The sequence below is a fragment of the Lasioglossum baleicum genome, chromosome 8, assembly GCF_051020765.1.
Source record: "Lasioglossum baleicum chromosome 8, iyLasBale1, whole genome shotgun sequence".
Lineage (NCBI taxonomy): Eukaryota > Metazoa > Arthropoda > Insecta > Hymenoptera > Halictidae > Lasioglossum > Lasioglossum baleicum.
The window spans coordinates 936,195-951,841 of record NC_134936.1 but is presented as its reverse complement, the minus strand read 5'-3'; the positions used below and the strand labels follow the sequence as shown (position 1 = coordinate 951,841).

The window sequence follows — 15,647 nt, the reverse complement described above, 5'->3', positions numbered from 1 at the left end:
CTTTGAACTCTTTGAGTTTTGGGCAGCCTCTATCCGGGTGCCCATGGTTTTTGCAATTTACGCAATATGGTTGTGTCTTTTCTATCTCGGATGGGGACGCGGTGGATCTTGGGCATTCGCCCGGGTTGTGATCATTTTCACATTTGACGCAACTGTACTTTAAATTGCAGTTTACTGCTACATGGCCTATTCTTTGACATCTCACACACTGGATGCGGTCTCTCTTTGTTATTTTTTCCCATTTCACAATCGTATGTAAAATAGATTTTACCTGACTCAGATTCTTAATAATACTACACGCCGATAATTGAACTAAAAATATAGGTAGAATTCTGCCTTCATCCGTTGCTCTTTTCGTCGTGAATCTCTTTACCGACATGAAAGTTAAACCTTCTGTATTTGACTTTCTCAAAGCATCAAGGATTTCTTCCGATTTATAGTTACCTCCTATGTTTTTTAGAATTACTGTAATATTTTTTTCAGTTTTAGGTGTGTAGGTGAAAAATTGGACTTGAAGGTGTTTTAGTGTGTCATATGCTGTCTTGTAATCGTCTAAAGAGTGTGTTTGTAGTATCTGTTTGTTGGTGTTTATCCGTTTAATGTTGAATTCGCTTATTGACTTAGAGAGTTGTGCTACTATGTTTTTTGTTGTGTTTGTGTGGAGTGTTATTGGGGGCGGTTTTGAATTTTTCACGGATGAAGGCAGACTCTGTGTATTTTTATTTATGACTAACGGTTGGTGAGGATTACCTGGTCCCTTGTTCTGAGGGACCAGTGGGTATGCGTGGGAGCTGCTGGGTCCTGCTATGTGTTGGAGTGTGCGGTTTCCTTGCTCATCCTTTGAGTTGATGCTTGCTGTATTGTTCTATGTCGGGTGTTTTTCGAGGTTGGTCTTAGCTGTATTTGTTTCCGATGTGTCTTGCTTTTTTATTGGGGTTTGCATGTCCTTGTTTGAACAGGGTCTTTTTTGACCTGCTATTGTGAAGTCCTTTGGTTTATTACGGTCTTTGGCTGTTGATGGTGATGTCGTTGGCTGAGGGGCTGGATCTTCCATGTCCGTATCCAGCACTGCGATCTGTTTTTCGTGTCAATTATGCTTGGAGTGGTGGTGCGGTTTTTTTTCTTTCCTCTTCCAGTTGTTGGGTGAGTTTTAATATTATTTTGTTTAATTCATCAATTGTTTCTAAGAGCTTATCTAATTTCTTCTCGTTCTCCATTTTTTTTTGCTTCCTCTGATGTTTGTGCGTCGTTCGATTGTTTTTTTTATTTTACCCATCTCTTGGGCATTTGTGGGTGATTTCACATTCGCCACTCCTCTTTTTATTAAGTTCGGAGCAGGGTTGATACGTTTAGCTTGTTTGTTGATTTTTATCAGCTGATTTAACCGCTGTGCGGTTTGGATTTCTAAAGAATTATTGTCTATGTCGATGCATTTTGAAATGAGACACTTTGTGGGAACTGTAGTGGACTGTTTTTGTTTATCACTTGCTGCTCTTGTAATTAATGGGTTCGATGTGATTTTATCATCTTTGGTTTGATGTCTCTTGTCTATTTCCGATGAAACGGGGGCTTCAGCCCCGCTTTTAGAGGCACTTTCGTGCTTAATTGTTTCGGAATTTGACAATCACTAAATATGAATTTCTGGTTTTTCTTGATATCACTAGCGTCTTACACCCTGATGTTTATCGCGCGTTTCGGTACTTAACGAAAACTTAGGGGTGGGTTATTTTTGGTACCTGAGACGCAGGCAGCAAACCGAGCACGTCTTACCCCTGCGGAGGTTCAGTGAGAACTGACACTCTACCACCTGAGCCACTGACCCACCTTTAACCTTCTACCTAGCAGCTAACATGGTTTTAGGAAAGGCAGGTCTTGCGCTGACAATCTAGTTTACCTATCTCTTAAGGTCGAAGAGGCCTTTGCCGAACGATAAGAAGTGCTGGCAGCCTTCCTTGATAATCATAGCGCCTTCGATAATGTCGACACCAAAATCTTACTACACAAACTTGCCCTTCTCGGCTACCCAGTTGGGTAGTTAGTTAACAATTTATTCAGTTCATTACTCGAGAAAGGACTATATACTCTGAAATATCTCTAAATGAACCCAGAATGGTCTATAAGGGTGTTCCACAAGGAGCGGTCCTTAGCCCCCTCCTATTCAACTTATATATGTTTCGCATATTACAAACAACTTACCCAAATCAATCAACACATCACAGTTTGCAGACGATATCGCCTTCTTCTTAAAATTCTCGTCTTTAAAAAGAGCTAAAAGCATACTCCAGAGATCAATTTCTGTCCTTAGCAAAAATCTTTTCGACATCGGACTCAACCTTACTCCTGATAAGAGTTCTCTCCTCCTTTTTAGTGTAACAAAAGGAAAAAAATTCCTCCAGGACAATTGGAAATTACCTTCGACAATTTCATCATAAAGCCTAGAAAAACTGTTCGGTTCCTGGGCGTTATTTTCGACACTAAACTGTCGTTTGCCCCGTAGGTTGAACAAATATGTAACAGATGTCTGAAAGCTATCAACATTATAAAATTCCTGTGCGGCACTTGGTGGGGCTCTGACCCGTGTACCCTCCTATTACTTTATAAAAGTTACATCCGTTCTATAATATAATTGACTACGGTTGCTTTGTGTTTTGGCCGCGCACTATCACCCTTAGAACCAAACTTGAAAGAATCCAAAACTTAGCAATCCGAACAGCTCTAGGCTACCGCAAGAGTACTCCTCTGAATGTGATGGTGGCTGAATCAAAGCTGATGCTTTTATCGGACAGGGTAACTTATCTATGTGAACGTTACCTCGCTAAAGCCTTGTCAAACAACAGCTCACTTATGTTCCACACCATCACTAAATACTTCCACATTCTTCAAAGGGGACTAGCTAGACGCAATCGAACAACTGTTAACCAGTGTATAGAGTCCTTCTACGGTGATAATTTCAAGATTGAGCCAAAACCCAACTTCTGCTTGTACCGTCACGAGTTTGAAACCATAACTACGTCCATACCAATTGACACTAGTTTCGGCCTACCCAAATACCCTAATTGGCAAACTTTTAACAGACTACAGTGCCTCTGCTATCTACACCGACGGCAGCAAAATGTCGGATTCAGTGTGTGCTGGATCAGCGTGTATACGCTATGATCTCAACCTGCGAATTAAAAAAAGCATTGATATCAGTGCGTCGATTTTTACAGCCGAATGTTTGGCCCTATATGCTGCTATGGACATCGCCACACGTCATAAAACCGCAATTTTATTATCTTTTCCGATTCCTTAAGTGCCCTTCAATGTTTGGAATCGGTTAGCTTTCAAGTGAAAACCAACCCGTATATGTTCAACATCAAGGAAAAATTCTTACAACTCAATCAAAACAACTCCTGCTTTATTAAATTCTTGTGAATTCCCGCTCACATAGGGTTGCGAGGAAACGAGGATGCTGACAATCTCGCCAAATCTGCCACTGCTTCCGAATCCATTGACGTATGTACAGTATGTTCCCTTTTCCAATACATCATGCCTGTCCAAAATAAAGGCATACCACCGAACCAATACTACAATCACTGTTCAAGGTTCATCCAAGGGCAAAATCTTCTTTGAGCGCTTTTTTATTTCTAATCGAACCCCTTGGTTTGCTAATAAAAACTTTGAGAGTCTTAAGAGGGATTTTGTTACCACCGTTAATCGCATCAGGGCCAATCACTACAACTTGGCCGCCTCACTGTTCTGGGTGGGCATTGTTAACTATACCAACGGTGGCTATTTAATGGAGGACTTAGATCACGTCATATGGCAATGCTGCCTATTTGATGCACACAGAACCAGACTAACTGATGATCTACGCAGGATGGGGTTCTTTCTGCCCCTCAAAGCCGATATGTTCTTTACCAAACCCAACATCAGGGCGTGTTTGCGTATATTTACGTTCTTGAAAGAATGCAACTTGCGCATATAACCAGACATGCTAAACAGTCTTCTAACTGATACACAAACCGTAAAACACTGAAAAAATGTGTAACCTCTGTACTCAAACTACTAAATTCTGTAACTCAAACTATGTAAAATAATGCTGGGTAAGTTTAATAAAAAAAAAATTTTTTTTTTAAATTCATATGAATACAGTAACTTCCACTAATATTCGGACACTCTTCAAAAGACGATAACTTTTTTAATTTTGCCCCATACGATTTGAAATTTTTTGTCAAGTTAGTACAATTGGTTATTTTGTTACACAACGTGAACAAAATTTTTTGAATTGCAGAGAAAATACTAAGGCCGTCCACACACGCGTCGTGAAGTTCGTACGTCTTGCTCGTCATGTACGATTCATGCGACTCATGGAGGTAAGTTTGTGCAGTTCATGTCATTTAAATGATTTGGCCATTATTTTTTGTAGTTTGAGTGCATTGCACTCTTCGATGTGGTCTATGTATTTAGGTTACATAAGTTATTATTTATTTATTATCTTTATTATATTTTTTATGTTATTACGCATACTAATAACATTAAGGTAATCTTTTTATTTACATAGTTGAATATAATCATGTAGGTTTATGAAAAACATGCGGCCCACGTTTTTCGTTTTAAATCTTAGAAGTATATTCATAGCTAGTAAAAATTCACAATAACAAATTTTCAGGACTATTTGTACGAGGTTAGGAATCTGTATGGTTCTAGATTAAATTATTTTATACTTTTTAGTCCGTTTTTAAAAAATTTATTATACTTTTTAGTCCGTTTTAAAAAAATGTATTTTATACTTTTTAGTCCGTTTTAAAAACGTGGTATTTTTAAAAAATTTATTTTTATTTAAATAATTATTTTCTGCTCTTTAGTTTTGTATGTACAAATTTGATGGCCAACTGGATAATCGAGGACTTCGCCATTTTGAGCAAACCAAACTCCGAGCGAATTATTGTATGAACCCCTTCCACTAACACTTATTTCACGGTTATAATGATCCCAACAAAAACATTCTGTAAACAGGAGCCAAGTTCTTATGGCCGTAAAAAGTTGTGAGATCAACCAAATTACGGCCAAGTTCGTTAGCTTAGAAATACCTCTTGCAATACTGAAAAAAGCGTTTGTAAAAATTACATTAAAAGAACGCTATTTAATTTTTAATGAATTACATGGAGGGCTAAATTATTCAAACTTGGCCGTTACTTTTTAAATCAATGACCATAAAAGGTGTTAGGTAGCGGCCAAGTTTGAATAATTTAGCCCTCCATGTGACTCTTTATAAATTATATAGCGTTCTTTTTAACTAATTTTTCAAACGCTTTTTTCAGTATTGCAAGAGGTATTTCTAAGCTAACGAACTTGGCCGTAATTTGGTTGATCTCACAACTTTGTACGGCCATAAGAACTTGGCTCCTGTTTACAGAATGTTTTTGTTGGGATTTCATCACTTTTTGTTGAATTACTTTTATCTCTGATTCATTAAATCCTAAACATTTTTTATCTTTAAGGCGGACAGTAAGTAAATTAATAAATGCATGTTCGTGTACTGCCTATTATTATTCCTTGTGACGTTGCAACTTTTTGCAACGGAGCTATTTTTATTTTTATTTTTTCAACCAAAATACGTTAAAAAAATTAGTTAAAAAGAACGCTTTATAATTTTTAAAGAGTCACATGGAGGGCGAAATTATTCAAACTTGGCCGTTACTTATCACATACGTCATGTGGTCGGGTATACCCGATATGCCCCGCGTAAGGTCTTTCGAAAATTTCGTTAAATTTGCGATAGGACGCACCGTTCCCGAGATACAGCCATTTTTTAATTTTCAATTTTTTGTTTTTTTTCGAAAAATGAAAAGACCACATACGTCATGTGGTTGGGCATACCCGACATGCCCCGCGTATGGTCTTTCAAAAATTTCGTTATTTTTGCGATAGGACGCACCGTTCCCGAGATGCAGCCATGTTTTAATTCTTTTTTTTTAAACAAAAGGCTACATACGTCATGTGGTTGGGCATACCCTATATGCTTTGGGTTAAGCCTTTTGGCTTTAAGCCATATGTTCTATCCTACGTACCTATTTCGTAATGTTTTTTTCAAACCACCCCTTTAAGGTGTAAAATTTCAAACTTTGACAATTATTCCTTCGATGGTTTGTTATGGTAGACCTGTGTGCCAAATTTCAAGCTTGTAGGTCAATGGGAAGTACCCAAAAGGTTTTGATGATCTGTCAGTCAGTCAGTCAGTGACAAATTTAACGATTTTTGAGGTCCTATATCTCGAAACCTACTAATGTTGGAAGATTAATGTTTTGTCAATATTGAGACATGATAGCATTTAACAACTGTACGAAATTACATCTCTCCATCTGCCTCCAGTGCCGAGTTATAAGCCTCTAAAAAACGGCTAAATTGTTTCGTGTGAAAGGAGGTAGTGCAAGAACTTGGCTGGTGCACTACCGTGCACCTAGATTGGAACACGTTCATCATTTCATGGTAATGTTTTCTTCGATGTGTGTGTGACTATTATGTCAGCAGAAATAATAATTTACAGCAAATGGGAGCTCAATGGTGGTGGAGGTCCTAGTTGTCGCATTCTTTCCATCTCCTTCATTGCATGTTCATTGCACGGTGTCTTGCCAGTGAGTTTTGAGCAATCAAGCTTTTGTATTCTTAACCCATCCAATGATCTGACACGACTTAATGCGACATATGCCTGTCCTTTTGCAAATAGCGCATATCCCAGGTAAACTACAGCATGGTCCTCTGTACATCCTTGCATCTTATGAACTGTGCAGGCCCAGCACAATATCAGTGGGAGCTGTGTTCGCTCAATTGTGCCATAGTTGCGAAGTGCCGGAAACTGTATTGATTTCGGCGTGATCAAATGATTTCCATCTCTGCCAAAGTCGATACGAACAGATGGAATGTCGGTATCGTACATTTGATCACGGCTGAATAACGGCCAAACAATTTCAGTGATAGTACCCATTGCACCATTCACAAGTCCTTTCTCGATGTTTATATTAGAGCGAAGCATCACTCTCGCTCCGTTGAAAATTTCCAACTTCTTTGGTAATCCGCCAGTCTTGTCGATATCGAATGACACGATGTTATCCATGTTAACATTTTCAGCATTTCTTTTTGCATTCACTAGCACGTCCTGAGCCCGAATTGTGAAAATTTTCACTCCTTGAACTCGATGTTGTTCAAGAACGGCTGTATTGTGTGCATCGACTAGTTTACGAGTCGGATATATCCAAATAGCTCTATCCAATTGAAATTCGCCGGATGCCTCTGTCAACATTTTAGACATCAATAGATCAAAATGTGGAGCCTTCAATTCACCGACGCGTAAAGCATTAAGAATATCGACAAATGCTGTGTCGCCTTGTTGTCGCATGTTACCCGTCAACTCCACAAGGCTGAGGAGTCTCCACAAATGAGTTGCGGGAACAAATCTTGCAGGCTGGTGGAATACCTGAGCTCCTCGAATCGGTGGCAACTGAAATAAATCTCCAAATAAAATAATATTAATGTCGCCAAATGGTTTATTTTCTTTTTCTTTTTTAATTGTCGCAATCTTGAGTCGATCATACACAACATTTCGTACAGAACCATAGAAATCTCATCGATGAACATAAATTCCATATCCTTCCACTGATGTCGCAATACCTTTAAATAATTACCAGTGAGTGGTGCCAAAATTCCTACCAATTTTCCATCTTTCTCAACTGGTAATTTAAATAAGGTGTGCAGCGTTGTTCCACCAACAAGTCGTGCTGCTACACCGGTCAATGCGCCAACTTTAACTGCTTTCTTACCATATCAGCGATTGACCTGTTGTTTTAGTGCCTTGGATGTGAATGTTTGCCAACTCCAGCACCTCCAGTGACAAACATTCTGATGCGACTCGTACTTCCATTCATTTGGCCCTGGATACTTCGAGTAGTGGTATTGAATAATTCTCGCTGTCGTAAATTCATTGCAGCGCATACATTCTGGAACTGCTCATTCGTCATAATCTGTTCAGTTACTTCATCTTCAAATTCTGCTTCAACTATATCTTCTGGATTTTCAAGAAGATTGAAAGCATGTGCCTGATTGAATGCAGTTTCAAGTTGTCTGTCTCTTGCACGATGTATTTCAAGGTATGCATTTGTTTGTCTCAATTGCGCTTCTCGACCAAGAAAAGCCTCTCGTGCATTGTTATATTCATCAATTAATTCATCCTCTGAGTAAAATGGTACATATTGTACGAGCAAGCTGTAGAAATAATTTTCCGGATCCGTCGACGTTTGAAAGAATGGCACTCGCACAACAGCTGGAACATTTCTAATTACCATTTTAGTGTTGTTTGCCAGCTTGATGAGTCTTCGTCTTGTTGGTTGATCTTCCTCTTCTGCATCAATGCTTTCTTCAATATCTCCCGCTTTCTTTGCATAAAATGGCTCAAAATTCATCGCAAATTCAATTAGACACATATTTTGAAAATCATAATCCTGCTCTTCTTGTCTTGGACGATTTGCATATCGCTCAAATAAGTTTGAGCAAAGTCCAATTGCTTGATTATCCTCAAACCTCAGCACTTGATATCGTTGATCAGGCTTTCTTGTATTCAAGAACACAGAGTTTCTTGAACCTGAACGAAGTGGCAGGTGGCAGATTCGATAAACACATTCTGATGCAGAAACTTGTCGCTCCTTCAAAATCAGCATGCATGATTTGAAGAGCTTTTTTGGGATGTTGGTTTCATCGCGACGAATTTGACGAATGGCTTGAGCTACCCCTTCGTTTACATCTCACAGTGGGGTATTTCGCTGAAAAACGGGAATAAAATATTGTAGCGTTATCTATGGGCTCACGGTCACAAATAAGTAGGTCGTTGGATTCGTTTTGACGCCAGCTATAAGATTATGAAATAAAAATTGTACTTTAACATTTAAAAAATCAAAATAATTCTTATTTTTTGGCGAAAAAAATTTTTTTTTGAAATTTTAAATATATAATTTTGTACTTGTTTCAATACTGTTCAACTTTTATTGGAACCATTTTCTCGTCAGATTATCCGAACTATTGAAAAGTTGTGATAATGGAATGCTTTGATTACACGCTGCGACTTTCCATGCTCATTTCTACTTAAATTAGTTATAACTCTCGAATTCGGAAAAATTCGGAAGATTTTTTTGTTGGACTATGATCGCAAAGCTTTATAGAATGTAATGGTACCAGAAGGAGTGCTCAATTCAGCTCAATTGTATACCAAAATCGTCAATAAAGTTTTGAAATTGAAAAAAAACTTACAGAATGATTGGTAATGTTGAAATATTAATAACAATACTAATGTAGATGATAACAGAATAAAATCTGTGAAGAGTTTGTACACCTATCTCAACTCAGTACATAGTAATCAAAGCATTCCATTATCACTACTTTTCAAGAGTTCGGATAATCTGACGAGAAAATGGTTCCAATAAAAGTTGAACAGTATTGAAACATGTACAAAATTATATATTTAAAATTTAAAAAAAAAATTTTTTTTGCAAAAAAATAAGAATTATTTTGATTTTTTAAATGTTAAAGTACAATTTTTATTTCATAATCTTATAGCTGGCGTCAAGACGAATCCAACGACCTACTTATTTGTGACCGTGAGCCCATAAATAACGCTACAATATTTTATTCCCGTTTTTCAGCGAAATACCTCACTGTGCATCTGTTGGTTCCGTCTTTGAAATATACTTGGCGATATAGTGAGCAATAGATTCATTTGATCCGCACGGTTGTATGTCCATATTGCCATTCCAGAACTCGAGAATTCGCTGATTTTAATTATTAACCCATTTTTCATTCGTTGTTCGTTTTAAAGTGCAGAATCGTCCTCCATTTCGAATGAACTCGTCTGAACTCGGCGGCACAATACGAGTTTGTTGACTTGGTTTGCGAGGAAACGCAAATCGACGTGTATCAGAGTTGTTTTTATGGCATGTATGAGTATGACGATGAATTTGGTTGCGTTTGGTTGGCTGCATTTTCTTCTTCGCTTGGCAATCGGCATGTTATCACTTGATCGATGTACGTAAGTCCTTCTGAAGTTTCAAAAGATGGAGCGTTTTCAATCCATACTACAAGGTGAACATGTGGACTTCCACGGTTCTGAAACTCAATTCTTGTCCAGAAATCGATGACTTTTCCACAAAGAAGATTGTCATTTCGTTTAATCTGTTTCATGAAAGCATCAAAACGGCGAGAAAAATGTCGGCTCAATACAACAGGATACGATTCATCGGATCTGCCATCTGCAACCAATAAAGCTTTGCGCATATCAAGCCAATTCAAATCATTATAACTCAATGTAATAAACCAAGTTGGTGGACTAAGACAACGAATAAATGCAATCAACTCGTTGTGAGCTGTTCGCCAATATGATGCCGATCCTCTGACATTCTTTAAATACAAATGAAGGTCCTCGACAACACCTGCTTCTCCTCGTATAGATCTGCCACATGCATTAATCGTCGACTGCACTCGAAGATATTCAAACATCGATAGTGCATAAAACAAATAGTCTGTCCTTTGAAAACGAGTATCCGAGCCCAAAATTCGCTGCTGAAAATAATCCAATGGCGTAATTTTTACCGGACGCTGTTCGTTCAAGCCGTTGTTGCCATATGGAAATAGGTAAAACCATGAAAATTCCTCTGCTTTCACCTCTCGATTTACATTCACAATATCGTCCTTAGTTTTGCGAACAATTTCGTTGATGTTTCTACTTTCCTCAAATTCATCATTAACATCTGGCTGCTCGTGATCAACTGGTGCCATTACAGATGTTTGCACAGGAACCAATTGCGATGCATTTACTGGCTCAGGTTCTGGTTCATTTTCAGCAGGAACTTCTTCATCTACCTCCGTCGATGGATGTGCCTCTAAATTTTGCTGCGTTGGTACAACTCCTTCTTTGACGACAACATTAATGGCATTAATTGAAAATTGTGTACCAGCATTGGAATGCACAGTTCGACGGATAATACGAAGGAATTCCTCAATAGTATCGCATTCAATGACACAGGCTTTTCCATTTTGTACTCCACTTTTTCCCTTTGGTCCGCATGAATGGGAATCGGTGAAATAAAACTTATTATCATAATGCATAAGACCATATGCACTGCCAGCAACAATTAAAATTCCAACATTATGTTCGATGAACAATAAGTTTATCGAAGCACTAAGATTTAGGAAATTAATTCCATCGTTTTCCTTGTCGCATAAACTGCCATTGAAGGCGCCAAGCATATCATTATATTCAATAACGAAGGCATTTTCAAACATGAGGATGTCGTATCTTACAACATCAAGATTTCTGATCTCTAAATAGCCACGATTATCAATTGGAAAAGCACCTGGTTGATTTATAGTTTCCCTATCAATCCAATCGTAAAATCCATCGCCTTCAATCATGTTTTGATTTAAAACATTTCTATCCCATTGGCTTGGTGGTAGAATGCCAGCACGAATTAAATTTGCCACAACCATGGCGAAACATTGGTATCCAGCATGTCCGGATTGAAAGATTTCTTCATTTCCTTGATTCCAGGAAGCACGTACGATTCGGGATAAATCATTAATTCGCATGTAGGCACTGCGAATTGGAGCATCAATAGCTTGGTCATTAGGTTCGTATGGTCGTTCTGGCTGAGCTGGAATAACGCGGATTACATCCTCAGTATTTAATCGCGCCAATCGATTTACTCTAACATCCTTGTAGAGTGGGTTATTTTCAATAAGCCAATCAAGTGCCTTGTAGACACGATCCGGTGAAATGTTGTAATCTCTGGATATATTCAAGTTCTCAAGAGTTTCAGTCACTACAACAATTCCGACATCTGTGCTTGATCGAGGAAGCATTTCAGGCAACTTTTCGCTAACCTCAAAGATATCAAGAGCAAATAATGTTGCATGTCCCTTGAAACCGTATTGACCAAATCGTCCTGGAAATTTGATCACTTTCACATACGGAATAATGCGCTGAAGCAAACGTCGTTTTGGTTCAGTTAGTACAACAATTTCACCGGGAATATCACCCGGAAGCAAGTTATTTCAATACGCCTTGGATGGAGCATGACTTTTTTGGCTCTTCAAGTGCGTATTGCATCGATAACAAACAAGCAATTCATATTTAGCGGCAAGTGTCGGTGGTAAGTATGGCTTTGGCGAAATCAAACGATGTTGCACCACCTGATTAGGGTAGCATTTTTTCTGGCATATTTCACAGCACTTGTCGCAAAAACTGTTTATTGTTGAGTGAAAATCTGCAACATCAGCTACCCGTTTAGCATAGGCTTCACGTTGACGTCGTAATCTTTCTTCACGTTCCTGACTTAACTCTCTAGCTCTCAATTGAGCTTCTCGTACTCTTTGACTTTCGAGGCGAGAGATACGCTCATCGTCTGTCTCCATCACTCTAGATTGAGCTTCTCGTACTCTTTTACTTTCGAGACGAGAGATACGCTCATCGACTGTCTCCATCGCTCTAGATTGAGCTTCTCGTACTCTTTGAGTTTCGAGGCGAGAGATACGCCCATCGTCTGTCTCCATCGCTCTAGATTTAGCCATTCGTTCCTTGGCATTTGCACGTTCGATATTGCGCTGTTTTTCAAGAACTTCTTCATTTCGCTTACGTCGTTTGGCTAATCTTGCAGACTTGCTTTCTTCCGATTCCTGTTGATGAAGCTTGTCTTGTCGTTTTTGCTTCTCCTTCTCTAAGCGTCGCTTGCATTGGGTGGCTGTCTCCTTCGCCATTGTATATATATATATATCAAGTAAATGAAACAGAGCATGTAGAGCATGAAATGTAGAGCATGAAATTATACAATCGATTTTGAACATTTTGATGAGATTATAACATAGACATATAGAGATAGACTGCGCGGCCTGCGCGGCCAGCGAGAGAGAGAGAGAACATTAGCCGGGGTCCATAGCGCTCTTTTTCTAATTGATGTGTCGACACATCATATAGAAAGAGAGCGCTATGGACCCCGGCTAATGCTCTCTCTCTCTCACTCTTTGTACCGCGCGCCGCCATTGTGGGCTTCAACTCGCCCATAAGACGGCGCAGTCTATCTCTATATGTCTATGGATTATAACAGAGACATGTAGTAAATTTCAGACGGTATTGCGACGCGTCATATCGAAAACAAACGCCGCTGCGTGGCGATCGCTGAACGCGATGACGTAGGTTTCGTGAGGAGGTGAACAGGTAAATATTTAATTGTTATTTCTCCGAAACGGATAGACTTTTTAAAAAATTTTTTTTTTGAATAATGCATTGTCATCCAGTTCTGAGCTATGTTTAAAAATTCAAGCCTCTAGCACGGGGAGTTAGTTTAAAATCAATTGCAAAATTTGCCACCGAACAAACAAACACACAAACAAGAAAGCGAGCTAAAAACGTGGTAACAAAAGGCAAAGTAAAAAGAAACTTGGACACAGGGATTGATAAACTGTTGTACAATTTTCTGTGGAGTGGGAGTGTTCTCTCCTTTTGTAACTCCTCAGTTGGGCATTGTTCCTCATAGATGAGGTCGGTGGAAGTTCAACAGATTTGCCTCAATCTTCACTCAATATACCAAGTGGTAATACTTCCTGGTTAAATCGACCTGAGAAGACAACTCCCTCAGAACAGTCCCACTCCACAGAAAATTGTACAACAGTTTATCAATCCCTGTGACTTCAAGTTTTTTTTTACTTTGCCTTTTGTTTTTCATAAACTGTTCGTGGATCGGACGTGGGAATTTGGGAGATCGTCGTGGATGAACGTTGAAGGTAACTGAGTTCGTAACAACAACACTTTAATGTAATAAACGATCACAAAATGTACATTAATGAGTATGTCGCAATGAAAGTGATGGCCCACGATTGAGAAGAACGCGAGGTGGGACCATAAGCGCGTTGCGACGAGACGTGTGTCGTATAGACGACGTGTGTATAACGCGTGTATTGACGACTGTTACCCGGTTATGTGGTGAACGCGGTGCCCGTTAACAGAGTGTAGAAGAGCTCTCGATTAGCCGGTGCCTGCCGAAAATCGCGCGCTCCGCTGACGCAGGCTGGGGGGTGCCGCGACTACGTGAACGCCACGCGAGGTCGGTAAAGCCGATCGGATGCGCACCGGTTTGCCGGAACATAAACCTACATGATTATATTCAACTATGTAAATAAAAAGCTTACCTTAATGTTATTAGTATGCGTAATAACATAAAAAAAGATAATAAAGATAATAAATAAATAATAACTTATGTAACCCCTAAATACATAGACCACATCGAAGAGTGGAATGCACTCAAACTACAAAAAATAATGGCCAAATATATCGAGTAAACATTGTGACGTTGCAACGTTTGCGACGTCCCTTCTCCGTTAATTCCGTGCATATTTTCGAGAGCGATAAAGGACCGGACCGCCCTCTAACGGGACACGTACCGAGACAGGATTCGAGAGCGCTCCTCTAAGAGATTCCGATATTATCGAGGACCTCCTAATGACATCTGTCGCGCGTGCCGAGAACGGCAAGTTTCAGGGCCGTATATGGAACGCGCAGGAGGAACCACCGATCGTCCGAATTGTCACGGGAAATGAACAATCGCCCCAAGGCCAGGAAGCTCCCGACGGAAAAGCGAATGGCCGTTTCGAGAAATTAGAGCTTGGTGCGAGGACACTCGGCAAGCAAACCGGAGGCGCCGCCAGGACAGCAGCTTGCGAACATCTCGTCCGATACGGACTGACGGAACACCCTGACGTCGTCTCGCCCCATCAAGGGAGAGCTGCCCCGGGGTCGGTGCCCTCGTAGCCAAGAAGAGGAAGCCCCTCCGCTGGTCAAGTCGAGCGATAGGCTCCTTGACCAATTTCGTGATTGCCCGGGGCCCTAGGGCGCGAAGAGGGAACGCTCCTGTGCCGTCGAGTCACGCCGTGGAAACACGCCATAGGCAATTCGGAAAAGCGGTCGAGTGGGGGGGACCGCGTTCGATCCGCTAGGCGGCCGAAAATCGATGGATCACTGTCGCGCTGGCTATCACGACGTTGAGACGTGTTTCCCACATTGTAATCGCGCCGCGAAATCGGAAGTTGCGAACCGAGTGTCCCGTTGAGAGGATTACGTGGCGTCGGCAAAGTTTCAACGAGCCCAGCTCTATCGGGAGCCGTTTATCCTCCGGAGAACGGAACAATAACGCCACGAGAAGCGGTAAGTCGCACTTGTGATCCATTCGGTATTTTCGTTGCGCGCCGGCTCGACCTTCGTCGTGCGAGGACGAACGCTTCCCGTTCGGTCCTCGATAATTCGCTCGCATTCCTTTCGGAATGCTTTGAGATTGTTCGGGAATATTTCGGGAGAGTTTTCCTCTGTAAATTGCGTGCGGAAGAGTGTCTTCCGAGGAGTCGCGTTCGTGAGAGTAATTCAATTCGGTATCTTCGCGTTTCTCGAATCCTGTGTCTCCTGTCGAAACGCGTGTTCTGTCCGTCGGCGTTCGATCGCGTAATCGATAACGTACGCGTCGGGGCGACTCACGTGCGGAAGTCATCGCGGCAGTCTCGCAGTTCGCCGGTCATCTGCGCCTCGCGTTTCCGAAGTTCGTTGCGAACGGAACGACGATCATTGTCAGCGGTATCGTTGC

At 40.4% G+C, this 15,647-nt stretch overlaps 1 protein-coding gene across 1 annotated transcript; it reads right to left on the bottom strand.

The window, feature by feature from the left end:
• Positions 1 to 6,523: 6,523 nt before the first annotated feature.
• Positions 6,524 to 7,378, bottom strand: LOC143211616 (ATP-dependent DNA helicase PIF1-like). Its single transcript, XM_076429448.1, has one exon. The coding sequence runs from the start codon at positions 7,376 to 7,378 to the stop codon at positions 6,524 to 6,526; it is 855 nt and encodes a 284-aa protein (XP_076285563.1).
• Between the last annotated feature and the right edge of the window lie 8,269 nt (positions 7,379 to 15,647).